This window comes from Mus musculus, chromosome 6, assembly GCF_000001635.26.
Source record: "Mus musculus strain C57BL/6J chromosome 6, GRCm38.p6 C57BL/6J".
Classification (NCBI taxonomy): Eukaryota; Metazoa; Chordata; class Mammalia; order Rodentia; family Muridae; genus Mus; species Mus musculus.
The window spans coordinates 89,315,691-89,341,838 of record NC_000072.6 but is presented as its reverse complement, the minus strand read 5'-3'; the positions used below and the strand labels follow the sequence as shown (position 1 = coordinate 89,341,838).

General features: G+C 54.6%; 1 protein-coding gene across 1 annotated transcript in view; it reads left to right on the top strand.

The window, feature by feature from the left end:
* Window positions 1-25,526, top strand: part of Plxna1 (plexin A1) — a 46,301-nt gene extending 20,775 nt beyond the window's left edge. Inside the window, exons 9-32 of the mRNA NM_008881.2 lie at window positions 1,202-1,316; window positions 4,488-4,688; window positions 6,346-6,442; window positions 6,518-6,711; window positions 6,834-6,985; window positions 7,068-7,188; window positions 7,427-7,563; window positions 8,666-8,833; window positions 9,065-9,158; window positions 9,514-9,753; window positions 9,855-9,998; window positions 10,390-10,624; window positions 11,361-11,503; window positions 12,025-12,281; window positions 12,389-12,455; window positions 17,153-17,299; window positions 17,426-17,585; window positions 18,162-18,265; window positions 18,507-18,603; window positions 18,918-19,108; window positions 19,227-19,396; window positions 20,770-20,982; window positions 21,077-21,227; window positions 22,368-25,526. Of these exons, the coding sequence (NP_032907.1) occupies window positions 1,202-1,316; window positions 4,488-4,688; window positions 6,346-6,442; window positions 6,518-6,711; window positions 6,834-6,985; window positions 7,068-7,188; window positions 7,427-7,563; window positions 8,666-8,833; window positions 9,065-9,158; window positions 9,514-9,753; window positions 9,855-9,998; window positions 10,390-10,624; window positions 11,361-11,503; window positions 12,025-12,281; window positions 12,389-12,455; window positions 17,153-17,299; window positions 17,426-17,585; window positions 18,162-18,265; window positions 18,507-18,603; window positions 18,918-19,108; window positions 19,227-19,396; window positions 20,770-20,982; window positions 21,077-21,227; window positions 22,368-22,463 (3,694 nt within the window). The 3' untranslated portion in view covers window positions 22,464-25,526. The remainder of the gene's footprint in view (window positions 1-1,201; window positions 1,317-4,487; window positions 4,689-6,345; window positions 6,443-6,517; window positions 6,712-6,833; window positions 6,986-7,067; window positions 7,189-7,426; window positions 7,564-8,665; window positions 8,834-9,064; window positions 9,159-9,513; window positions 9,754-9,854; window positions 9,999-10,389; window positions 10,625-11,360; window positions 11,504-12,024; window positions 12,282-12,388; window positions 12,456-17,152; window positions 17,300-17,425; window positions 17,586-18,161; window positions 18,266-18,506; window positions 18,604-18,917; window positions 19,109-19,226; window positions 19,397-20,769; window positions 20,983-21,076; window positions 21,228-22,367) is intronic.
* The last annotated feature ends 622 nt before the right edge of the window (window positions 25,527-26,148 follow it).

Genomic DNA, 26,148 nt, shown 5'->3' with positions numbered 1-26,148 from the left:
CTAGATCCTGCCCTTGCTGCACTCGCATCCCTGTGGTCTTGCTGCAAACACTTCTTTGCAGGCCTGCTCTCCTGCAGCTGACATCCAGTCAAGCAGACAGGATAAGAGACCCCCACAAAAGCAGCCTGCCAGTTGAAGAGCTATCTGGGCAAGGCCCTGAGGGCATCATGGAAGGAGGCTGTGGCTGGTATTGCAGCACCTGTGGAGAGCTGTTTTAGGAACTGGGTGGGAGAGATATGACCTATGAGAAGCCCTGCTGGCCAGCAGAGTGGGACCAGGGCCTCCAAGGGAGACATTGATCTGGGCCATTGTGAAACCCAGACATGACAACTCAGTGTGTGCTGATTCTGGGCCTGGAAATAGTTGCTGCACAGTAGGACACCTAGGCATTGGCTTCTGCTTGGTTCTTGGGGCTTCTGGGTGGCACAGGGAGTTGGGCAGGGGCAACATTGTTTGCTTCTTCCCATCTTAGCTGTGAGCGCCTAGCTTCAGATATAAGGAAGCTGGGGACATATTAAGGTTCATTACTGGTCAAGAGAGGGTCCTTAGAAGACCAGGGCAAGGGTGGGGATTTCAGAGACAATCATATCAGGCTTGGCCTAGGACATGGGGTTGGCTGGCTTTTCAATCTTGCTTTCATTTATTGAGACACTCCACAGTTTTCTTGGAGCTGTCTTCAGGAGCAAGGTGACCAGAACTGGTAGGGCTGTCCTATAGGGCAGGGAGGTGTATTCTGGAGGCCATGAGGCTGTCTCTTTGCAAGCCCCCAGGATTATGAGATGCACACTGAACAGCTCCTACCTAAGTAGAACAGGTTTGGATAGGACAGGCGGAGGAGGACTGAGATCTGAGCAGTTAAGGGAGCCACTCCCCACGTGCACCAGCCTGAGCCCATTGAAGTGGAGCGTGTGACACATGCTTCTGGTGTACTTGCAAGTACAGTCTGGTTCTGTCATGGGGACCAGGGGTCACTGTAGTGACTAGTACTGGGTTGAAGAGGAAGAGAGTCAGAGGAGGTAAGACCATTCTCAATGAGGCCTGGGCAGCAGGCAGCAGGTCTGGTGACCTTCTCTCAGCCAGGGGCAGCCATTGCAAAGGCCCTGAGGTGACGACACTTCAAGGAGAAGCAGCACATTAGGTCCTCGTGGTGGAAGCACAAGCTGAAACTCCCTAGGCCTAACTGTCTCATTTCTCCCTGCAGCTGCCTGGCATGTGTCAACGGCTCCTTCCCCTGCCATTGGTGCAAATACCGCCATGTTTGCACCAACAATGCGGCTGACTGCGCCTTTCTGGAAGGCCGAGTCAACATGTCTGAGGTAAGGCTGGATAAGTAGCCTGAAGGCTTCAGAAGTACCAGTGAGCCTCAGGGTATCACCCAACAATACCCATGGGTGCCTAGGGTGCCAGTTGTATACTATGAGGTGTGACTAAGGTGGAGACATCTTCCTGAATGTCATAGCCTGAGGCCAAACTGGGACCATTTGCTGGTGGCCATGGGTGTCCTTTGTAGTCCTTAGGAGACAGAGGCCCTGTAATAGCTTGTGCCAGGGCAGCCTGAGCAGCACGTTTCATAATAGTTCTTTTCCCAGACAGGGAGGGAAGTTACCAGTGGTGCTGTGGGGGTTTCTGAAGCTCCACATGGTAATTGCTGCTGTGTCTGACTGTATGAGTGGAAAGCCACTTCTCCTGGAACCTATGACATCCTGGGCATACAGGATGGGAAGTGGGGACAGGGTCCTAGGGTCCATGTTGGTGTGGAGCAGGACCTAAGTCAGGACCCATTCATTTCATTATGAATACTATGCTGAGTTTGGGAAGGGGAAGCCGTGAATTCTGTTACTTGGGTCTGTGGGAGCTGCAGCCAGACTGGACTTATCTGAAAAACTTGGCAGAAGGTCATATGTGAGTGGGGCCCCATGAGCTGCCCTCCTCTGTCCCTCCTTCCTATACCCTCCCACCATTCTGCTGCTTCCTGGTCTCATGTCTACTAGACAAGGTGGCAGTAAAATACAAGACCCTGAACCTAATGGTGAGGGGAGCTGTGACAGTGGGTGGAGCCGGGACACAGTGGGGGTGAGGGGGTGTTTCTAGGAGGGTAGCAGTTGGAGAACTGGATCACAGTATCTAGGGTAGGAAGTAAGGAGCCAAGTCAGGGGCCTTGGGACCTGGCCAGGGCTGGCCTGAGGCCACTTCCAGAGGCCTGTGCAGTGCCCTGGAGACAGCAGTATGCTAGTAGAAGGCAGGGGAGACCCCTGTTGGTGGTTCCTGAAGCCAAGGCAGTCCAGGTTTCTTCTCTGGTGTCCCTCTAATCCTGCTCTGAGTAGCCCATCGCCTCTAGGAAGTTTTATTAACAGAGGACTCCCCCTGGAGTGGTAACCTACTCAGGTTCTCATACCCAAGCAGCCATAGTATTCTGGGTGGGATGGGCAGCATAGAGCCTGGTTTGTCTGCACAGGGCTAGCGTCAGGGAAGGGACTTTTGGAGAACGAGTTGATCCCATGTGTGCATACTCTTCTTTAGTTGCAGCTTTGTATGGAAGGTCACCAGTGTTATATAGCAATAGACATAGCATATACAGTGGCAGGCAGCACACCCCATCTCCCTGCCTCTGGCTCTGGGGGACCTCATGCAGATTCAGACGTTCTAACCCAAGATCCTTTTCTGTGCCCAGAATACTGGCTCGAAGATGCAGAAAGACCTGTAAGCGCTCACCTTGCCACCCTGTACTCGGGGGCTTGCGGAACAGGTCGTGAGATAGGCAGCCGGCATGGGGTGCTAGGCCCTAGAAGGAACCTCACAGAAACCTGGTCATCAGAGCTCACGCTGACAGTCCGGGAACCTGGCATGTCCTAGTAGTTCCACATTCTGACCTTGCTGTAGGGGTGGAGAGTGGCCTTCCCAGTGGTCTGGTGGATCTTACTCTTGGCTTCTCTCCCTCGCTAAGCCCTAGGATGACCTTGAGTTCCCACTAGGGAAGTAGACTTGTCTGCATGAGGGAGAGGGCTGTGGGTCAGATGACTAGGAGCTGACCAGAGTCCGAAAACATCCCCTTGTCTTGACTACTTCCAGGTTGGTCCTGGAGTGAAGGCATAATCAGGAGCCCTTAGGCAGGGACACTGGTTCCACTCCACAGTGTTTGCAGTGTCTCCCAGGCATGCCTTGGGCTGCTGAGAAACAAGGAAATAGTTAGACCTTTCAGGGCTGCTGATCCCTGAACCAATAGACCCCAAAGACTCTGTGACCTCCTCTTAGCAGGGTCTGAGGTATAAGTGTCTGGTGGGATTAATTCAGCTTGACCCTGTGTGCCCCAAGGGTCCCACTCAGCCTGGCCTATGAGTTCTAGAATCTATAATTAGAAGATGTGCTGCTGGGCTTGGATAGGATACAGGAGGCTAGGTGAGGTGGAAGCTACACCGGAGGCCCAAGCAGGTCTTCCATCCAGGATGTGGCTGCTGGACTGAGCTGGGAAGACAGTGTTGGGTTAGTGGAGCAGGCAGGAGGATTTGCTAGGCTCCATTCAGCCATGTCTGCCCTCAGTCTGCTGCAGTCACCCAAGGGTATTACAGGGGTCAGTGAGCAATGCTGGGCTCTGGGCCTGGTATGCTATACTAGGTGGATGGTAAGCTCAGCTCACAGGGGCCGTTGGAGGCTTAGGGGAGGCTGACACTAAGTTGTTGCTGTTCTCTCAGCTAGGTCCCATCACAGCCTGAGTCTTGGGGTATAGTCTCCAAGTGCTCCTCAGATGGTATGGAAGACAGCAATGTGGATGTGGCCCTGCATACCAGTGTCTTCTCCAGGGCTGCCACCTGAGTTGGGGCTGGTGGCCAGTGAACACAGGGCCATCCCACAGTCTTGCCCACTGCGCCTGTCCAGATCTTCTAGGGTCAAACCGTGAGAGGCTGGGTCAGAGGTCAGGCTCTTTGGGCTCTGCAGAGCAGATCCTGGGCCTACATCTTGGGAGCCAAGCCAGTCCCCAGGGATCAGGCCTGTTTTCAGCGTCCCTATTTAAAGCTGCTCCACACGCTCCCACGGGTCGCCTCCTCCTGAGGCTGCTGCCAGCCATGCTGCAAGCAAGCCGGGCGTTGCATCAGTTATTGTTGCTGAAACCCTGGCCCTGGGGAACCCTGCTGTTTTTCTACAGGGCCCAGGCTATTTTTACACTCCACGGGCCCCCAGCTGAGAGCCTGCTACCCCAGCACCCTGTTTTTGGCTCCTGCTTCAAGTCTTTGCAGCTATGGGCCAGATGGGGTACCTGTGGCCACGAGAGTGAATAGTGAGGGCCTAGAATATGGCAAGAGTAAAAGGCTAGCCCCGTGCAGCCACATCCTGGTTGGAGCAGGACCTGAAGACCACTGTCTTTGCGGTGCCCACATTCAGAGTGACACAGGGAACCTGGGCTTTGTGAGTCCCCATAGCCTGGGCTGCAGTGGAACTTGCACCTCTTGCTGCCATCAGACCCAGCTCAGCCAGTGCTTTGCTGTCCTCAGGACTGCCCACAGATCCTGCCTTCTACCCACATCTATGTGCCAGTGGGTGTGGTGAAGCCCATCACCCTGGCTGCACGGAACCTGCCGCAGCCACAGTCGGGTCAGCGAGGGTACGAGTGCCTTTTCCACATCCCAGGCAGCCCGGCCCGAGTCACTGCACTGCGCTTCAACAGCTCCAGCCTGCAGTGCCAGAACTCCTCGGTGAGAGAATAGCAGTCGGGCGGGCAGGTGGGGCGCTCCATACTTTGGAGTGGGTCATTGCCCGCTTGGTCCCAGACCTGGTTTGTTAGCAAAGAAAGGCCAAGATCTGAGGGCTCTGTTGGCTTCCTGGCCAACACTGAGTCCTTGGGTGAGTATGGGTGGTGTAGCTGAGTGGGATGGTGGTGGGGCTGCACTATCAGGTTCTTAAGTGAAACAGCCAGGTAAAGCGACCAAAGCCTGGTTTTGTGTCCTTTGGCCATAAAGGAAGGCTACCCACACCATGGCCGTCTGAAGATCAGCAGGTAGCCTTGCTGGGTGGGTAGGGAAAACCCATGGTGGAAATCTTCTATCTCACAGTGACGTTCCCAAAGTTTCCACTGAGTTTAGCAGTCTGGTACCGAGGACTTTCCTAGAGCAGAGAGTTCTTTAGAGAACAAACCCTTCCAGGATGTGCACGGGACACCTGAGCTCAGGCTTGAGCTCTCCTTTGGCTCCTGACTACTGGCAGGCCTCATTTTCCCCATCCAGGAAGTGTATAGTCAGGAGGACAATGAATTTTTTGGAACAGGCTTAGGCCCAGATTATTAGAGTTGTATACACCGGGTTGTTGGCAAGACTTCAGTTGTCCTCGCCCCTGGTTCCAGCAGCCCTTGGCTGACAGGAATATCCTGCAGGGTAGGAGTTGGGGTCAGAGTAGACAGCTTTCTACCAAATAGGGAAGGCTGTACTCAACCTCTTTCACTTCCCATCCTTCTCTTACTGGCTCCTCACATAACCTGCACCCCCCACCCTCCCTCCCCTCTGACTCTTATCACCCCTTTTTCTTGCTTCTGCTTCCTGTGTCTCTCCATCCCTGTCTCTGTTGTCCTCTTCTCTGCAGACCCCCATTTATCTTTCCTTCAGCAGTGTTTAAAGGGAAGGAAGGGTATCAGGAAATTTGATAGGATCCAATTAAATTCCTCGAGATAAAATAGTGATGAATTGCTGGGCCACCCCTTTGAGATGCCAAGCTGCAGGCCTGGGCCCAAACACAGTACAGAGCTGAGGTCATCAGCTGCAGAAAGTGGGAGGCAACTAAGCCTAGGCCCAGCCCTTGAGAGGGGCTGTACCCTAAGTGCAAGGTAGCCTGGGGAGAGGTGGGAACAGCACTTACTCCCCAGGACCACCAGTGCTCTTCTGACCTATGCTGAGGCCGTGGGATCACAAATACCACACACCTCAGAAGTCCTGGCCAACTCAGAAGACAAAGACTCATGTTCACAGAGCTTTCCTGATGCTCTTGGGCTCAGCTAGCCTACTCTCCCAGACAGCTGACTGCACCTCCTCTCAGGCAGGACGGCCCTGCTCTTAAAAGTAGTGTCTGAGACAGCCTTGGAGGATAACACATGGAGACTGGCAGTTGATGTGGTTTCTTCATGGCTGTAGGAGATAGAACTTGGCAGGAGGGAACAGGGCCATGGAGCTAGAAAAGAAGCCATGTGTGGAAAGATGACCAGAAGAACTGTATGTGTTCTAGTCCAGCTTGCATGTAGGCAAGCCCATTCAGTAGTCAGTTTCAGAGATGTTGAGGGGCCCCCACAGGCACCAATGACCTTGCATGTAGCACGGGGTGGTGGACCACCACCCTAAGCATGACCACTGTGCCTGCTTCCAACAGTACTCCTATGAGGGGAATGATGTCAGCGATCTGCCTGTGAACCTGTCGGTTGTGTGGAATGGCAACTTTGTCATTGACAACCCCCAGAACATCCAGGGTGAGTAGCGGGGCTGGTGGCCTGGGTGGGTGGATGGTGGATGGTCCATGCTGACTAACCTTCCCACCATCATAGCCCACCTCTACAAGTGCCCAGCCTTGCGCCAGAGTTGTGGCCTCTGCCTCAAGGCAGACCCACGCTTTGAGTGCGGCTGGTGCGTAGCTGAGCGCCGCTGTTCCCTTCGTCACCACTGCCCAGCTGACTCACCAGCCTCCTGGATGCATGCCCACCATGGCAGCAGCCGCTGCACAGACCCCAAGATTCTCAAGGTAGGAGCTAGAGACCCAGTCCAACACCTAGGCAGCCCCACCCTTGTAAGCCCACCCAGTATCTCCTCCCACCCTGCACGGTAGACCTTGCTATGTCCGCCCCAGCCTCTGCCTTCCTGCAGCTGTCCCCAGAGACAGGCCCTCGGCAGGGAGGGACTCGACTAACCATCACCGGTGAGAATCTGGGCCTCCGGTTTGAGGATGTGCGGCTAGGCGTGCACGTGGGCAAGGTGCTTTGCAGCCCTGTGGAGAGCGAGTACATCAGCGCAGAACAGTAAGGCAGACTAGGCTGGGTGGTGAGGGCCTCAGTGGCCGGGGGAGCTTTTTTGAAGTGCTGAGCCCCACCGTACCCACAGGATTGTCTGCGAGATTGGAGATGCCAGCACGCTGCGGGCCCATGATGCCCTGGTGGAGGTGTGTGTGCGGGACTGCTCCCTCCACTACCGAGCGCTGTCCCCTAAACGCTTCACTTTTGTGGTAAGCCCCACCCCACTGCCCTCTGCTTCCTGCTGCCCCCAGAAAGTAGTTAAGGATACTGCAGAAGTAGGCCTGGACTCATCTCTAGTATAGGGCACTGCCCCCGTTGCCCATACCTAGGCTGAGCCCAGCTACAAGGGAATGGTTACCCGTGCCCCCAGAGCTGCCTGTGTGAGAACACAGATGCTAGAGGATGCACCTAAGAGGGAATTCCCTCTAACAAGTCATCTTCCTGCAGACACCGACCTTCTACCGTGTGAGCCCCTCCCGTGGGCCTCTGTCTGGAGGTACCTGGATTGGCATCGAAGGGAGCCATCTGAATGCTGGCAGTGATGTAGCTGTGTCCATTGGCGGTCGGCCCTGCTCCTTCTCCTGGTATGGGGTGAGAGGAGTCAGGGGACACAGGGCTTTCCCTCCTGGCTCTGCTGTCCCCTCCTGTTGCCTGGGCAACGGGTATGGAAAACCTGGTTGGGGTGATCACTATGGAAACCTAGAGGCAGGAGAGGTTGCCATGGAGATAGGGGGCCAGCCTCCAGAGTAGAAAGGGGGTGTGGCCTGGCCTCAGAGGGTACTGCCTATATTGGCTCCAGTAGCTCCTCCTAAGAAGAGGGGGACATCTATCTTACAAGCAAAATAAAAAGTATTTTTAAAAAGTTTAATAGAGAAAACAGACATCTTAACAAAAGCCTTGAGACTTGAAGCAGATAATTTTAGATTAAGGATGATAATGGAAAGGCCCTTTAAATATTTTCCTGTGGTAATTACCCATTATCAAACTAATCATTGGTGTTTGTAGTCTGGAGGCTATGAGGCCTCCAGGCTGCAGTGACATAGCCAAGGGACAGGGCCTCAGAGCAGGTATTGCCTTGCTGACTGCTAGTGAAGGTGACCTGTGACCCCATGCCCCAGGCCAGCTTACTGTTGCTAGGTGCAGGGTCTTTTCCAGGTGTGTGTACAGTAGGGAAAAGGGAGCTGGTTTGTTCAAAGCACTTGGTAGGTAGTAATGGGACTCTATACTCAGGGGTCTGAGGAAGGCAGTGCTGACAGGTGGGAAGGGTCAGGCCTGTAATTTAGTCTCTTTGACCTCCAGAGCAGTAGCCTGTCATCTGCAAGGTGTCTTTATCCCAAGTCTGGCAGGGTAGACTGGGACGGCTGGCTGATACTTGTTAGAAGACAGGCTTAGCCAGGGTCTCCCAAATAGCCAGCATCAGTAGGCAGGATCCATTTCATCCATCTGCATTAGAGATGATGTCATTAGAGTGCGGTGGAAGGCAAGACTAAGGGAGGTAGGTGTACAGCCCAATGTGGATGAGACCCAAGATGGGGATGGAGAGAGGCCAGTCAGGGTTTAGGGTAGGGACCGACAGTAGTGGGCATTCAAAGGTCAAAAGTAGTCATCCCAGTAGCCACCTGAGAGCTGCTGGTGTGTTGACATGCTGCCCTCACAGTGCCCACGCCCAACTTCACCCCATCCCAGGAGAAACTCACGAGAGATCCGCTGCCTGACACCGCCCGGGCACACTCCTGGCAGCGCCCCTATTGTTATCAACATCAATCGTGCCCAGCTCTCCAACCCCGAGGTGAAGTACAACTATACTGAAGACCCTACTATCCTGAGGATCGACCCTGAGTGGAGCATCAATAGGTAGGAGACCTGCTGTGAAGCCAGAAGCCCCTCCCTGCCCCTCACGTTGGGTCAGAGAGTCCCTCTCCAGGGTGGTCTATGGTGGTTTGTTCAGCAACAGCCTCCTAAGGTCCTTAATCCTGGCAAGTAGTGCTCCGGCTGAGCTTTGACCACCTGCTCATGCAAGAAGAGACTGTGTCTCTTGTATGTCTAGGCCTAGGGCATTGTCTGATTCCTCTCTTCTTCCTTTAGTGGTGGGACCCTCCTAACAGTCACGGGCACCAACCTGGCCACTGTCCGTGAACCTCGAATCCGCGCCAAGTATGGAGGCATTGAGAGGGAAAATGTGAGTGGATGTCCTGTGCCTCTGATCCCCTACCTCACTCTGTTCTGTTCTCACTCCCCTCCTGGCCATATGGGTATTTCCTCGACCGGTAACCACGGCTGCTAACACCCCTGCTTCTGCCTCCCCTGCTTACCTGTCTGTGCTGAGGCCTTGAGGACAAAGTGGTCAGCTAGGGCTGATCCCTGGGCCTGTCCAGCCCTCAGACTACAAAAGAATAGACATCTTGAGCAAGCTCTCCCTTGGTGCCTAGATCATCTACACAGGGAGCTGTCATTCCCAGGGTGGGGCTGTTATTGGGTAGCTGGCCCACAATGGGAGAGCAAGCCTGCCTGAGGTCCTGGTACCTGTATCCCAGAGCTGCATGGTGTACAATGACACCACCATGGTGTGCCGGGCGCCGTCTATAGACAACCCAAAGCGCAGCCCGCCAGAACTGGGAGAGCGGCCAGATGAGATTGGTTTCATCATGGACAATGTGCGCACGCTGCTGGTACTCAACAGCTCCTCCTTCCTCTACTACCCGGACCCTGTACTGGAGCCACTTAGCCCTACTGGGCTCTTGGAGCTGAAGCCCAGCTCCCCGCTCATCCTCAAGGTAGGTCTCAGCCACTGTGGCCTCCTGCTGCAGAGGCTGCTCTGGGATGGGGCTTGTGGAGAGACCTCAGGATTGCCCTCATTTTACCCTGACCCCTGTAGGGGCGGAATCTCCTGCCACCTGCTCCTGGCAATTCCCGGCTCAACTACACGGTGCTCATCGGCTCCACACCTTGTATCCTCACCGTGTCTGAGACACAGCTGCTGTGTGAAGCACCCAACCTCACGGGGCAGCACAAAGTCACGGTACATACCCTAAGCTTTCTTTATGCAGGGGGCCAGGAAATCCCTGTCACAGCCTATCTATGGTCTCCTGGAACCATCTTCCTGACCTGCTGACCCCTCCCCCACTAGAGCAACCCCACCTCTGAGAAAATCCCCATGGAGCTGAGTTCTAATGCAGGCCCCATTCAGTCCTTGCCTTGCCATCTTTCCCCCTCACGACTAGCGTTAACTAGCTGGGCATCTGTCTGCTCATGTCCCAGCATCTTGCACCATTATCCACTTTTGTCACCTGCTGGAAAGATACTGCCCACAGGCAGGTAGATAGATGCTGTGGGAGACTGAAGGGCCATTGCACAGGGCCTCGGGCTCTGAGGGGCCGATGCCCTCTGAGTACCTCTACTCCATCTGGCAGGTGCGGGCCGGGGGCTTCGAGTTCTCACCTGGGATGCTGCAGGTGTATTCGGACAGCCTGCTGACACTGCCGGCCATTGTGGGTATCGGTGGTGGGGGTGGCCTCTTGCTGCTGGTCATCGTGGCTGTGCTCATCGCCTACAAACGCAAATCCCGGGATGCTGACCGTACCCTCAAGCGGCTGCAGCTCCAGATGGACAACCTGGAGTCACGGGTGGCCCTCGAGTGCAAGGAAGGTCAGCAGGGAGATGGGTAGGGCCAGAGCCAGGGAGGTAGTCTGAGTGCTGAGTCAGTCACCACCTATGGGCTCTGTCTGGCTCAGTCCCAGGGAGATGACAGATGGCAGAATCGTCCCACTGGTAAAAGGACCACCTTCTATACAGCTATAATTTAGCTATAATTTTATGCCACCTAATCTTTTGTATCCTGTCTCCTGGTCTGTCGAATGGGCACAGAAACAGTGCCCACTCCCTTGGATATCCATAGTGAGGCAAGAGTACATACAGGTGATCATGCTTAGCCCCTGAGAGTCCTAGATAGTCGAATGGTTGGCTGGGACCCTGCCCTGTAGACCACTTTGGTGGACAGGAAGCAGACATGAGCCAGGACTGGAGAATGAAGGCCCTTGGTTCCAACCTACAGAGGGAGGTTGAACATCCAGTGTACGTGGATACCTTCTCTGCCAACTTGTGCAGGGCCAAGACCTGCTAGAGAGGGGAGGCCAGATGCCTGGCAGCAACCAGGAAGTGAAGCTACGGCACTTCACCAAACCTGCTAGGTGCTCCAGAGCTTGCCCTGCCCCTCTGTCCTAAACTAGGGAAACTGAGGCACAGAAAGGCACTTGGTTTCTTTAAGGTCAGGACCAGTGATCCTGGCCACACAGTAGGCAGACTAGGACTGAGAAGGGGGAGAGGAACCTCAAATGTGCTGTCCTTAATCTCACATTGCCCCTGACCCCACATTTGGCCACAGCTTTTGCAGAGCTACAGACGGACATCCATGAGCTGACCAGTGACCTGGATGGTGCTGGCATCCCCTTCCTTGACTACCGCACATATGCCATGCGAGTGCTGTTTCCTGGGATTGAGGACCATCCTGTACTGAAGGAGATGGAGGTAGGACTGCCACCTTAGAGGTCCCTGGGGGCTGGTGGGCAGCCAAGGAAATGGGGGCTGGTATGACCTTCCAGAGAAAGTTCCAGGGCTTGGCCAAGTTGGGAGTATGGAGTCAGACCCATATCGGTGCCAACACAGGGTTGGGACCCTGAGCTCTGGGGCAAGGGCCTGATTTCTGGAGCAGGTAGCTTGCCTTGGGTGACACCATTGCTCATAGTGCTTCAGGAGGCTGGAAGGAGACCCTAAGCATAGAACAGTGCCCCAGGCTTCACCCAAGCCAACTGCCCTTTAGCCTGAGATCCTGGTTCCTCTCCTTATGCTTGGTTGTGTGGGCCTTTCTGCCATCCACCTGCCTGGGTCCCTTGGAGGATCTAGGTACTGAGCTTCAATGTGCAGTGAGGGCAATCTGGTCTACCTGTGTATTCCAGGCCCAAGTAGCTCGGTGTCCCAGAAGACCTTTCCCCTGCCTTAGCTGTTGGAGCTATGTACCCCGTGGTCTGAGCAGGCCTATGTGCCCCCAGGTGCAGGCCAATGTGGAGAAGTCGCTGACACTGTTCGGACAGCTGTTGACCAAGAAGCATTTCCTGCTAACCTTCATCCGCACACTAGAGGCCCAGCGTAGCTTCTCCATGCGTGACCGTGGGAACGTGGCCTCACTCATCATGACAGCCCTGCAGGGTGAGATGGAGTATGCCACAGGAGTGCTAAAGCAGTTGCTGTCTGACCTCATCGAGAAAAACCTAGAAAGCAAGAACCACCCCAAGCTCCTGTTACGGAGGTACAGTGAGAGAAGCTTGGCTGGTGGGGTCACTGTGGGGATTGTGGGGACCTGCCTGCTGGGTGCTGAAAGCGACTCCTCTTTGCCATTTGCTTCCCTCCCCACAGGACCGAATCAGTGGCAGAGAAGATGTTGACCAACTGGTTCACCTTCCTTTTGTATAAGTTCCTCAAGGTAGGCCTCAGGGGCCTAATGAGTGGAGGGAAGGGCTGGGGAGGGGAGGAAGCCAAGAAGGCACAGAGGCTAGGTCCTAGGGCCCAGCGCAGCAACCCAGACTACTTGCTCTTAGCTGTTTCTTGTGTTGATACTTGCTGCTACAGAGAGAGCATAGACATTCACGCTCTGAAGTCAGTGCCCAAGCTCGAGTTTAGATATAAGCTTGGATCTCTGCTTGGTACCTGGAGCTGGCTGCCAGCCTCAGAAGGAGGATACATCTAGATAGGCTTCTGAGGGAGGGCCTGACACTGGCCCTTGAGTGCTCCATGGTGGGGTGTGAGTCTATCCTGGGCTTCTGGCTCTCCAGAGCTCCCACAATCCCTGCAGGTGCCAGGGTGGGCTGGTTGATTGAACTGGTTGCCTGCACCTAAGAGACTGGTTAATTACACAGTTCCAAAGTCTGGCTTCCTCTGACCTCATGGCCAATGGGATGCATGTCACGAGTTACGGTAACAGTGGGTCTGCCTGGGAGTATAACTTGTGTGTGTCAGCCCTGACCAGTGCTCTGTGGATTCAGTGGCAAGGGTGGGGCTGGTGCTGAGTCTGCCAGCATTGGACTCTGTCCTCCCCAGTAGACTTCTGCTGAGCTCTGGATGAGCCAGAAGTGCCAGCACGTGGGTCTGCTCAGAACTAGATCCCTGGTGGGATGCCTTTACTTGCTGGGAGGAAAGCCAGTGATAGGACATGGCAGTGAGTAAGAGACGGGAGGTCTGAGGGACCAGAGATGAAGAAAAGTGACCTGGATGGCACAAGGACAGCTGAGGAGAGGGGACCTGTGTGTACAGCGGCCCCAATGATAGCTATGTGCACATCTCCTATGAAAGTGCCGCTCTGTGGACAGTTGTTTACATGGCCATTAAAGCAGGCTCGGAACCAGAAGCAGCAAGGCCGAGCAAAAGCGTCAGCGCTCCAGCAGCTGTGCCCATGCTGGGTCCTGACACGCGCTGACCCCGTTTGATCATCATTCTCCACAGCAAGAGGAGAGCGGGTGCAGTTCACCCCGTTGGTCTCAGATCCTGAGCCAGCTCTGCAATGTCTGCTGCTGCAGTGTGGGGAGGCAGGCCGCCACTGGAAGCTGGCAGAGCTGGCTCTGCACCTGTCAGTGTGGGGCAGGGGGAGCAGAGCCCATCAGACATCTGGGATGGCCTCACGGAGGGCATCTGTCTCAGAGCAGTCAGGGTGTAGGAATGCTGATGGGGGTGGGGAGCAAGGCGACTGGGGGAGCAGCAAGAAGGGAGGCAGCAAAGCTCAGCAAAGGGAGAAGTGAAGTGGGCCGACTACCCCAGGGTTACTCTCAGGTCCTCTCAGTCTCCTCGGCTCTGGTTTTTGTGTGGCCCTTTTAGCTGTACAGTGAAAACTGATACTCAGGAGTGAGCCAGATTGGCCTGGGCTTGTTCTTCCCCATCTGTGGCCATGGTGCCACACATAGGCCTCTTGATACATGTTTGCTTTGTGGGCTGAGAGAAGATACACTTCAGCGCCTCCCTTCCCTGAGCTGCAGCAGATTCTCCTGCTCATAGTTCTGCCTTCTCTGGAGTCTTAAGGCTCCATTCACATTCTACATAGCTTTCCAGAGTGCTTTCTTTCAGTCATAAGACGGGTTCCTTCACCCCTTCACGGTTCAATAGTTGGTCTCTTTTTACCATGCCACAGACTTTAAAAATGCTTTACTGGATTAAAACATACATAATACAAAATACACTACCTTTTAGATTTCTTTGAAATTACATTTTTTTCTTTATTATGTGGGTGTATGCCACAATGCACACGCAGAAGTGGGAGGACAACTTGCAGGGGTGGGTTCTCTCCTTTCACCATGTGGGTCCCAGGGATCGGAGTCAAGTTGGCAGGGTTGGCAGCAGGCTTCTTTACTTGCTGAGTTATCTCACCAGCCCTTATCTTATTGTTTGAGACAAGGCCTCCCTAGATAGCCCAGGCTGGCCTGGAGCTCATGACCTTCGTGCTTCAGCCTCTGGAGTGTACAGGTCACCAGAGTCAATACATCTGTAAAGTGCAGCCCTTGTCAACATCTTCTGCACCATTGGTCTTGTCTTCATGGTACACTCCTTGTCCCTCTCCTCTCCCTCCACCGTACCACCTTTCTCCTTTCTGCCTATGAATTTGACTGATGTGGGGGTGCCCTCTAAGCAGAATTATCCATGAAGGCCTTGCATTGCTGGCTGGTTTGACCAGGTGTGTGGCTGCAGAGCTGTGTCTTCTGACAGCCATGTGCGGCCTGCACCGCTACTGAGCTTTCCTTCGGGTCAGTTGCTGTGGTCAGCTACAGCACACAGTATGTAATGGACAACTAGAGATGCGGGTGTGTTAAGCCATGAGAACTCTCTGAGAAGCATGAGCGGTCCCTTCCTAGAATGAGAATCACCCTGCCTGGCCAGCATAGCCATCCCCCACACACAGCTCAGTTTGCCTGGGGAGAACAGAAGGGAAAGAAAGCAGAATGCATGGTGTTCTCATGAGTCTGCACTTGGGCAGGGTCTGAGCCCATCCCCTGCTCACAGATGCCTGGGACTAGAATGTATGAGGGAGGTAGTTGCTCTGCCTGTCTGTCACTACACTGTCAACAATGTGAGGTAAGGGGGCAGGGCCCCAGCTCTGGTGGTCACAGCCATCAATATTCAGTGTGGGTCACTGAACTGAATGGAAGCAAATGTCTACAGGTAGAGGAACAGGTTTTGTTCAGATTTTTTGTCTTGAGGTCTGGCTGTAGTGACGTGCTGGTCCGAAGTTCACCCCCTACCCCTCCTACCTCCAAGGCTGTGGTTGCCACGCCTACCCCCCCAGTGCTTTTCACAGGGGTCCTGGTACCCCACCCTGCTCCTCACTTCCTTTTACCCCACCCCAGGAGGGTTAGGCCCATGTCTTCAGGTGGCACAGGGTACTGTCACTTTCACTGTCCTCTGTCACACTGGCAGAGGGTGTTAGGGGAATGTGAATTCTCCCCAACACAGCAGCCTTCTGCTGGAGCTGTGAGGGCTTCCAGAATGAGCACAGCTGCATCCTCATTTGCAGCATAAGCTGTGCTGACTTAGAGCCTTCCTGGCCTGGGTGCTGTGACACCATCCCTGGAGATGTGCATGAGTACGGACAGCATGCTTTCTTGGCTGCCGTTTATTCTACAAGTTAAACAACTTGCTTGACTAGCCACCTTCATCTTTGAAGCCACAATTGTGTATTTTCTAGGGTTTTTTTTTTTTTAATTTGGTAAGGGGGGGTGGTATTTTAAATACAACATTCCATCATCTGTAGCGTTTATGCTACAAGTGCATGGTATGAGGTAGGGGTCAACTTGGCTCTCCTTGAAGATGGAAAGCTGGTGCCGTGCCTCATTTACTGCCATGCTCCTCCTGCGCTGTTGCCTCTCTATGAAAGGACTATTCTCTGCACCTTCTCAGCAGGGCTGAGAGGAAGCTGGGGCCCTACCTTTCCCCTGTAATGGGACAGGGAAATGAGACCCAGAGAGAGAAAGCCCTAGGCTTAGGTCTGCTTTGTTCTGGGCCGGCCTCCTCCCTGGGCTCTGATCTCTGACTGCTCTTTCACGGTCTTGGAAAGACTGGTGAAAGTGATAGTCCAGGCCTTCAGGTCCTTCTGGGTCTGAGCTTTCTCTTAGAAGCCCTGGCTTTGCTGGGGCAGATGCATTAGGGTTGGACGGGTCTGCATCCAAGGCTTTGGGCACTGGCCTGCCGCCTCTGCTCCTTTTACTCTGCTCAGGAACCTAAGGGCAGGCAATCTAACCTGGGGAAACCTTATGAGGGAGTGTTTGCCAAAAGAGGCAGCTATTGATGGCTCTGAGTCCCAACCTGCTCCCCCTCCCTCCCACTTCCTAGCTGACTTAATGAAGCCAAGTTTGCAAATGAAACATAATTTCAAAGACAGGAGTGTTGTCTGAAGGTCTAGGGATGATCGATGCTCCTGGCTGTTCCTTCCTTAGCAGCTGTCTCTTTAATTGCCTCAGATGCTAATAAGGGGCTAGGACATCTGGGTACAGAGTCACCATGGGCTTGCCAAGGGCTCACCTGGGCTAGCCTCTGGCCTAGGCATTCTCAGCCAGCAGCAGCCTCTGTGAGGAGTGACTGCTACAGTCAGGGGTGGGCCTTCAGGGCCATGGGAGCAGCCTGAGCGCCAGCATTTGCCCCGCTCACCTTGCTGAGTAATGTGGCCCTACTTCTGGCCCCACACCTGCAGTGCACAAAGCCAGATGACAGCTGAGGGTAGGGACAATGCAGGCTCTTGCCAAGTGTGCAGAGGCTACCCTGCCAGTCCCTGTTTCTCCTTGCCACCAGTCTGTGGGTTCCTCTGTCCCTTGGTGATAAGGAACATCAGGAGTCAGTGTTTGGCTGGTGATTGTGGTGAAAGCATGCTCTTCGTGATGCTGGACTTCTGGCTAGGCTGGCCTCTAGGCTGATCATCCAGCAGATCATGATCGCACTTGGTGTGAGTGAGGGTAGTATCTCAAGGATTTCTGTGTCTACAGTCATAAGGACACTGGGGGTGTCGCTCATTAGATATCCTTGCCTGGTGCTGGCTCCAGAGACAGGCTTGCCTTCAAGAAGAGATGGAGCTTCTGAAAATAGCTAGATAGCCCTTAAAGGGCTGACAGGTCCAATCCCAGCCTCATACCCTACCACCCCACACAGGAGTGTGCTGGGGAGCCGCTCTTTATGCTGTACTGTGCCATCAAGCAGCAGATGGAGAAGGGCCCTATTGACGCCATCACAGGGGAGGCCCGCTACTCTCTGAGCGAAGACAAGCTCATTCGGCAGCAGATTGACTACAAGACCCTGGTGAGCCCACCCACTCCCCTGCCCCCGTCCTGGGTCCTCCCCTTCCAGTGAACTGAACTGAGTGGACAGGACTGGCAGAAGTGAGGGGTGTGGCTGGTGCTACAATACCACCCTCCTCACACACAGACCCTGAACTGCGTGAACCCTGAACATGAGAATGCGCCCGAGGTTCCTGTGAAGGGGCTGAACTGTGACACCGTGACCCAGGTCAAGGAGAAGCTCCTGGATGCTGTGTACAAGGGTGTGCCTTACTCACAGCGGCCGAAGGCCGGGGACATGGACCTGGGTGAGTGGTGGGCAAGTGTCCCTTGATGCTGTCCTATGGTAGGAAGGCATTCAAGGGAGGTGACAGGGTAAGCTAGGGTTTGCAGGCCAGAGTAGAGTGATGGAGGAGACCCGTGGAGAAGAAGCTGGGTGTAAGTTTGATATTCTCTGGGAAGCCAGGGCTGTCTGAGCTGAAGGAAGAGAACTTTGCACTGGGGAAAGTCAAAAGTCAAAAAAATGTGGGACACAGTTCTGGGATCCTAAGGAGATATGTCTGGAATAGTTGAAACTGGAACCTGGGTAGAGCAGGGCCTACCTCTTGGGCTCAACCAAGCACCAGATGAAAGGCCAACCCCATGGGCAGACTATGCCACCTCTGAGCCTGTGAGTGTAGCTATCCAGTGGAGGAGCCTCGGCTTCTGGCTCTATCCCAGGCTCTTCCTCAAGTGCAGAGCAAGCCCCTCCCTGTCTTCCTCTCTTCCCCCACTCCCTTGTTCTATGTGCCAGTAGAATGAGGAGCTGGATAGAAGGTAGAGAGGAAGAAAAGGAGGGAGAGAAGGAAGGGGGGGTCCCACCTCTAATACCCTACTTCCTGTAGAGTGGCGCCAGGGTCGCATGGCACGCATCATCCTTCAGGACGAGGACGTCACCACTAAAATTGACAATGACTGGAAGAGGCTGAACACACTAGCTCACTATCAGGTAACGCTACCATCCAGGGACCACTGTGGGCTTTCTTTCCCTTAAACTGGAACATGCCTAGTCAGGTGTGGACTGTGCCATGCCCAAGTAATTATCTGCCCTGGAACCATCCCAGTGGAGATTCAGAGTGGTGGCATGACTTCTCTCGAGGGGCAGAACCACGGGTGTCTTTAGGTCCTCCCAGGTTGGGCTGGACACTTAGTGGCACCCTGGGACTTGTATCCTTGATGTCTGCCCACAGGTGACGGATGGGTCATCGGTGGCACTAGTACCCAAGCAGACATCGGCCTACAACATCTCCAACTCCTCTACCTTCACTAAGTCCCTCAGCAGATACGGTGAGGGACCGGCAGGGTTGCAAGCAGGAAGTGGGTGGGCAGTGGACTTGGATGGGATGCCCTTCCTACTGCTCTGCCAGTGTGTTGGATGCCAGGACTAAGGGGACATGTGGCTCGTGGCCTTCCTGTCAGTTCTGAAACAATGCCTGTCCCCATAGCCTATAAACAAGGGACCTCGGGTGACCACAGTGGCTATTCCCCAACATACCTAGCAGGAGCCTTGGTGCCCTCTGAAGGAAAACTGGCTGGGGTAGGGCAGGGTCTGGCCATGGGTGAGGGACACGTCCCTGCCAGCTGACAGGCTATTCCTGCAGAGAGCATGCTGCGTACAGCCAGTAGCCCCGACAGCCTACGCTCACGAACACCCATGATCACGCCAGACCTGGAAAGTGGAACAAAACTGTGGCACCTGGTGAAGAACCACGACCACCTGGACCAACGTGAAGGCGACCGTGGCAGCAAGATGGTCTCTGAGATCTACCTAACCAGGCTGCTGGCCACCAAGGTAGGTGTATGGGAAGATGCCCAGCACACATGACCAAATCCAGAGCTCCTACAGACCTGTCCAGGTCCTAGGAGGGTAGTGCCCTGGGCCGCCCTGAAGCTCACTACTCACCCTGCAGGGAACACTACAAAAGTTCGTGGATGACCTGTTCGAGACCATCTTCAGCACGGCGCACCGTGGCTCAGCCCTACCTCTGGCCATCAAGTACATGTTTGACTTCTTAGATGAGCAGGCCGACAAGCATCAGATCCACGACTCAGATGTGCGCCATACCTGGAAGAGCAATTGGTGCGACTACCATAGGGGTGGGACTGCCAGGGCCCGGGCCTTACAGTGTCAGGATCACCCAGGACCTTCCCAGTTTCCAGCCCTGGATCCTGCCACAACCCCACTACTCTGGCCTGTAGGAATTCCATGGGTGAGGGGCTGCCTTGTAAGAAACAGAGTTTGGTGGGCCAGACCCAATTGATAACATAGAGGAAGTGATGTTCATAGCACAAGCCTGTGTTCAGAGAGCAGTTGAGAATTCAAGCCACCCAGACCCCAGTGGGTCCACTCCAGTGCTTCCTGTGACTCCTGTGTGCTCAGCCCTGACCTGCCTTCTCCCAGAATAGACCACCTATACTTTTAGACCAGTCCTTGATGCCTGCAGCCTAGCCATGGGCCCCTCAGCCCCGTGCTCCCTATTGGGGCTGCTCAGGATTCTCTGGCTTTAACTGTCAAACACAGTTGTGGGCTTCTGCTGTATGTAACCCTGACCCAGCAGGCTCTACCACTGTGTGTGGTCTTCCCACCCCCATAGCCCATGACTTTAGAGGAGGGCCACTTGGACTGAAGACTGGTCAGTTGACCTTCCTCGCCTACAAGTTTGCACCAGACCTCCATTCTACATTCCCTCCAGGGAGTACCTTTCATGTCCACACACCCGTTAGCACCTTTTACCCTGAATTTGTGCTCTGACCTTCAAGTAGAGTTGGCCATTCACTTTCCTAATCTCATGACCCTTGGCCTAGTGTGCTGGATGGTCCTGGCCTCAGCCTAGAGCCCTGTACTCCTCCTCTCCCCTTCTCACGATCCCTCTTGGTTTTTATCTGTTGTCTCCCTCCAGGGCTGTGGGAGCCTAAGACCCAGGTCCATCTGGGCTGCCTGTCAGGGGTCCCAGCAAGGGAGGAGCTGCTGAGAGACAGCACTGGCTATTCTAGAGCAACTGCCTCAGCCATGTGGAGTTAGCAGGCTTTTGGCACATGCCTATGGTCACAATAGCCTCAGTCTCCATTTTTATTTAGTTAATGTTTGAAAAGCATGTGTTATGATTGGGTGCCCAGCCAAGGCTGTCTGTGAGGCCTTGTGGAGCATAGGGGGTAGGTGTGAAGGCATATGTGCTTGGACTGGAGATGAGCACAGGGGCAGGATATAAGCCAGTGCAGGCCTCAGGGATGGCCATGGACGTAAGCTGAACGTGAGGATTGATGCTCTGAGAGGCACCAGGTTGTTGGCAGCATGTCCTGTCTGGCCAGTGGGGTGAGGGGCCTGTCCTAGTTGAGCATGTGGGCATCCACTCATTCTCTGGGGGACAGAGTCAGGCCACTCTAGCTGCTGTCCAGAAGGGGATGGGCTGCAGAATGGCCATCCTGAGCACTCTTGGGCCTGCTTGTCCACAGCCTGCCTCTGCGCTTCTGGGTGAATGTGATTAAGAACCCTCAGTTCGTGTTCGACATCCACAAGAACAGCATAACAGATGCCTGCCTCTCAGTGGTAGCGCAGACCTTCATGGACTCCTGCTCTACATCAGAGCACAAGCTGGGCAAAGACTCACCCTCCAACAAGTTGCTCTATGCCAAGGACATCCCCAACTACAAGAGCTGGGTTGAAAGGTAGGTGTCCAGCAGGGGCCATGCAGGGGCCACAGGTTGGTGGGTGAGTAGGCCCTGTGACCCCACCCATGCTGACCCTGCTACCTACTGTCAGGTACTATGCTGACATTGCCAAGATGCCTGCAATCAGTGACCAAGACATGAGCGCCTACCTGGCAGAGCAGTCCCGGCTGCATCTCAGCCAGTTCAACAGCATGAGTGCCCTGCACGAGATCTACTCCTACATCGCCAAGTACAAGGACGAGGTGCGTCCTTCCCCGACCCCAGTTCCACCTATGTCTCAGAGCTCACCCAATACTTGCTTTGCTTCTGTATCTGACAGCCCAGATTTTCCTAGGGCTAGTAAGAAAATCAGAGATTCTGGGCACAAAGAAGGCTCTCTGGGGCAGGGTGGGGAGACAGGGTGACAGTGGTTTCCTGGAATGGATAGCTGTGGTCCTATAGTAGTTTATTGGGCTGGATGGTATCTCTGGGCTTGGCAAAGGTTGCTCCTTGTCCTTTGCCAAGAAGCAGCTCCCCTACCTCTTCTCTCTGGGATAACTTGTCTCTGACTCTGGGCTGGAGCTTATGGGTACCAATAGCCAAGGACTGGGTATGTGTGGGCAGTGCTGGCCAAGGCAATGAGAGGGCCTGGCAGGCCAAGATCCATAGAGTCTACATGGCTGAGCTAGGGCCCACCTGGGAAGAGGCAGAAGATATACAGACCAGGGTGACCTAGGTGTGGAGGCTTGGAGCTTGGCTGTGTCCCAGAGCCTGATGGATTCTTATAGATCTAGACAGGCAGGGAGACCATGGTCTGCTTGGCTGTGCTGAGCCAGTGAGGTAGATAGCCAGGCAGCTTGTCTGGAGGTGGGAAGCCACAGAGACAGGTCTAAGATCGTGAAGCCTTGGGCTCAGAAGGGCTCCGGGTTCAAACCAGCCATGGAAGGGCTCACAGGTTGTAGTGATTAAGGGATAGGATGGGAGGCTGGGCCTGAGCTCCCACATAGACTGAGGTAGGAGTGTGATACTCGAGAAGACAACCGAAGAGCATAAGAAACCCAGCCACAGTAGAGAACAGTGGCCATGCCACATCAGAAGCAGGGTGTGGAACACTGCCGTAGAAGACTCCCAGAAGCCTGAGAAGGGCAAGGTGGGAGAGGCCATAGCCAGGAGCCACAGCCTGTTGATGAGGGAGATGAGGGTGGAGGTAATGAGCTTGGGGGCTCACCCTCAAGTGCTGTAGTACTCTGGATCAGAACTGTTGGCACAGCTAGGAACTGGGAGTCAGACACACCAAGGTCATGTGTCTTGGTCCAGCTGCTTCCCTTAGAGCTTCCAGCCCATATCTGTGGGTAGCTAACCCTGACTCTGACCCTATCCCACCCCTCACCCCACCCTTGCAGATTCTGGTGGCTCTGGAGAAAGATGAACAGGCTCGAAGGCAGCGGCTTCGAAGCAAACTGGAGCAGGTGGTGGACACAATGGCCCTGAGCAGCTGAGCCCTGGAAGTGCCCACCCAGCAGGAGGCAGAGCAGGAGGGCAGCAGAGGACCCAGGAGACAGCCCTTGGCCCACCTGTACCAAGTCCAGGTGTGGGGGCTGTGGTTGGGTCCTGGCCCTCGCCTTCCTCTCCCTGCCATGCAGGGCCAATTCTTATCGCTGTGGATGTAAGGGTTCCTGCTGAGCCGCCTCTGTGCCTGGGGCTTGCTGCCGTGGGGCAAGGATAGCACAGCGTGGCTGGTTCTGCCCAGGGATATTTGCTGCTTGGCAAGAGCTGCTAGTGGTTTTCCTGAGAGAGAGGTGGCCTCTGAGGGGCCGAGATAGAAGGCCAGGCCCTCCAGAAGGAGGGCAGCAGGACAAGGGGCTGGACCAATTCACATTTCTTGGCTTCTTCAGCTGCTACCAGCAGGCAGAGTCTGAGGGAGAGGTGAGATACCCAAGGCTAGGCCACATAAGTCACAGCCTGGGGCTGTCCCACCAGCCTCTACTCTAGCACCCTGTGCTTGCCACCACCCTCAGATTCACCGCGTGCTCTGCGCGGCCAAGGCTGGAGTGCCACATCCTTCTGCTGGGGAGAGAGGCCCCACTCCCCTCCTATGGAGGGCCTGCAGACCCCACTTCCAAGTGACATGTGGACAATGGCTAGGCGAACCCTTCTCTGTCCTCAGGGCTGTGCCTCTGGGAGCTCCTGGTCCTGGGGCTCCAGTCAGAGTGCATGTTCCCGTTATTTATTCCCCGCCTCCTGCTCCTATCGCAGCCCACCACGGAGCTCTGGAGGATAACAGGCCACCGTCCCACCATCCTTTATCCTCCCCTCCCCTGATGTTCCCGGTGGCTTCCAGTCTGGCCTCTCAACGGTGTCCTGGCCCCTCTGCAGTGGGACATCTGGGTACTGCTTTTAAGGGAACAAGAAATCCTGTGGTATTTTGCCCTGGGGATGTGGGGGGCATTTCTGCCACCCTGCTGACCATGGGCAGTGACCCAAGGGACTGGAGGTCAACTGTGTCCACCTCTGCCCTCAAGGAGCAACAGTACGTTTTTAATGGACCCTGTACATATATATATGTATGTATGTGTATATATATATATGTGTGTGTGGCCCTGGCCCCAATGGGGTGCTGTACAATTATTTGAGGGAAGAGACACGGAAAGGCAATTCAGGAGGAACCCAGGTGGAAGAGAGCAAAACCAAGGGCCCTGGAGCTGCCATCTGATGTGGCCTCTACTTCCCCCAGATGGAAGAAGCCGCTGCCCACGATTCCGTGCCCCGAGCTTTGGGTGCAGAGCTGTGGACCTGCATGACTGTGCTAGCGTTTAGTCTGAGTTGATCTTTTCAAACTGCAAGTGTTGAATACTAGAGGTGGTTAGACCCTTTTTTTAAATGTTTTTTTTTTAATTAGTCATTGGAAAAGCAAGCAAGCGGCCTACTCCCTTTTCAAGTTCACCTTTTTGATGGTACTAAAGATTATAATGGATTTTAAGGGACAGCTAACTGTGGCCAGGACCATTATCAGTGCTGGGGACAGCACACCCCACATCCATGGGCTGCTAGTCTTGTGGTCCCTCACACTCCAAGCTAGGGAGCCGATGGGACAGGGTGGAGGTCAGATTAGAGCTGCACCTTTATTAGCTATGGGGCAGGTACAAGGACTCAGGGAGCAACTCCTCTGTGGTAGTCATGAGCCTAGACACCCTGGGCCATGAATTCTGGTCAGACTCCCACCCCAACTCTTTGGCTCATTCCCTGGGCTGATACTAGGGTCAGAGCCTGGATATAGCCGTTTCTCAGAAGCCCCTGTTGTTGCCTGGGGTTTTACCCATGGATATACCCCTCTCTTCCTTCTGATGCCTCCAGGCTGTGCCTGGGTGGGAGCCTCAGTTTCCCCTAAAGTCTTCCCTGGTTGTAGGCTTCAGATGGAAGCCCCCAGTTCTTCCAGCTCTGCCTGGAACACGCACAGCTTCTAGGCTCAATGCCTTCACTATCCAGCCCCACGTCCCCAGGCTCCCTCAGAATAGGCCAGCCTCACTTTGTCCTACAGGCCACCTTGCCCATGTGGGTGTCAGGTAGGAGGTGAGGTGGCCTGGAGCAGCTTCCCAGGGTGTTTGTTCGCAAGCACTTTAGCATTTCTGTTTACATGCGAACTGCCCTAGCTGTTCTTACCACGCATCTTCTCGGCACAGCCATCAGGGCCAGGCCTCATTTCCCTGCTACTTCTGGACTGGGCTCTGACATCTGCTTGTCCTTGGTCTTCTAGAGCCATCCATCTCTGTGGTATCCTGCAAAGGGTTCCGTTTCAGCCTCAATATGGCTTGGGGTTGGAGCCAACTGCACACTGGGTGGTGGATGCTCAGAGCCACCCTCTACAGGCCTAGGGCCCAGGGAGGTGGGCAAGCACTACTCCAGCCAGCCTGGCCCTAACACTCTTGGTACTGCCGTCCTGCCATGGGCCCCATCCCCCTTCCTGCCTGGTCTTTCCCTTTGCACCTGGACTCAGGAGTGCCTGGGCCATTCCAAGCTGGGCCTGGGTGCCTGGCCTCCACATGCCTTGGGCTGGCTCTGCTCTCCAGCTGCCCCACTCTCTTATGGTTGGACAGCTAGACAGAGCAGCAGGGGTGAGGGCCTTGATGTGTCCCCAAGAGACACTGCATTGAGTCCAGGCACAGGCCAGCAACCTCTGTTGGTTCAGAGGGGTCCGACTGCCACCCTCTACTCCAGTTTCCCCAGTTGGATCTGGTGGCTCACATCGGTGCTACACAAGCTAGAGTAGATATATTTAGAGAGAGAAAGATATTTTTAAGGTGAAGCCCATGATTAGCTGTCCTTTAATGCCGCAGAACACTCCCTCTTACCCCCTTCCTCCCACCCCCACCCAAAAAAAATCCCTGGTCATTTGGATGGTCTGAGTAGACCAGGCCTCGGCCATTGCTTCTCTGGAAGCGGCAGAGCCAATACGCTCAGCCATCAGATGTGTAAATATACGGCTATTTCCTATTTTACGGTTCTTCAGATTTAGTACTTGTAAATAAACACACATTAAGGAGAGATTAAACATTTTTGCTAAAGCTCGTGGCTCTGAGTCTTAGTGGGATGGGAATCCAAGAGGTGACCACAGAAATAGCTTATATCCTCAGGGGTGACAGTGGGCACCGTGGAACTCCTGCCCCACAGTTTTATCTAATGCAGAAAACAAACAGCATATCCCCTCATTGGAACAGAGCGGGAACCTCCTCAGTGGTTGTGTGGCAGGACCATGTACAGTCGTCACTGCGAGCCACCCATCTATAAGGCAGGATCACCATGGCCTCCCACTAAGGAGCCTGGTGTGGGACCGCCCATGTGCACACCCATCCAGTTTCATGGGCGGAAGAGTTCATAAGTCTGCTGTTTGATGATGTGGCTCAGATACCTCGCCTTGCCCTCCTCAGCTTGGCGGGGTGTTGTGTTGAGTTGGGCACAGTAGCACTGACAGCTTTCTGCTGTGGAGGCATACCACCTCCCTAGGAACCATGTCTGATGATCGTTCACCTACTGCACAAGGCTAGGGAGTAAGCTTCCCAGTGGTGAGGTGAACTGTCCTCAGACAACCTGGGGAGCAGAGGCCCCAGGCCACACTGCTTCCCCTGGGCTCTGAAGGCATTCCATAAGCCACAATCAGTCCTCCATTCCTAGCCGAACTGTCCTGCC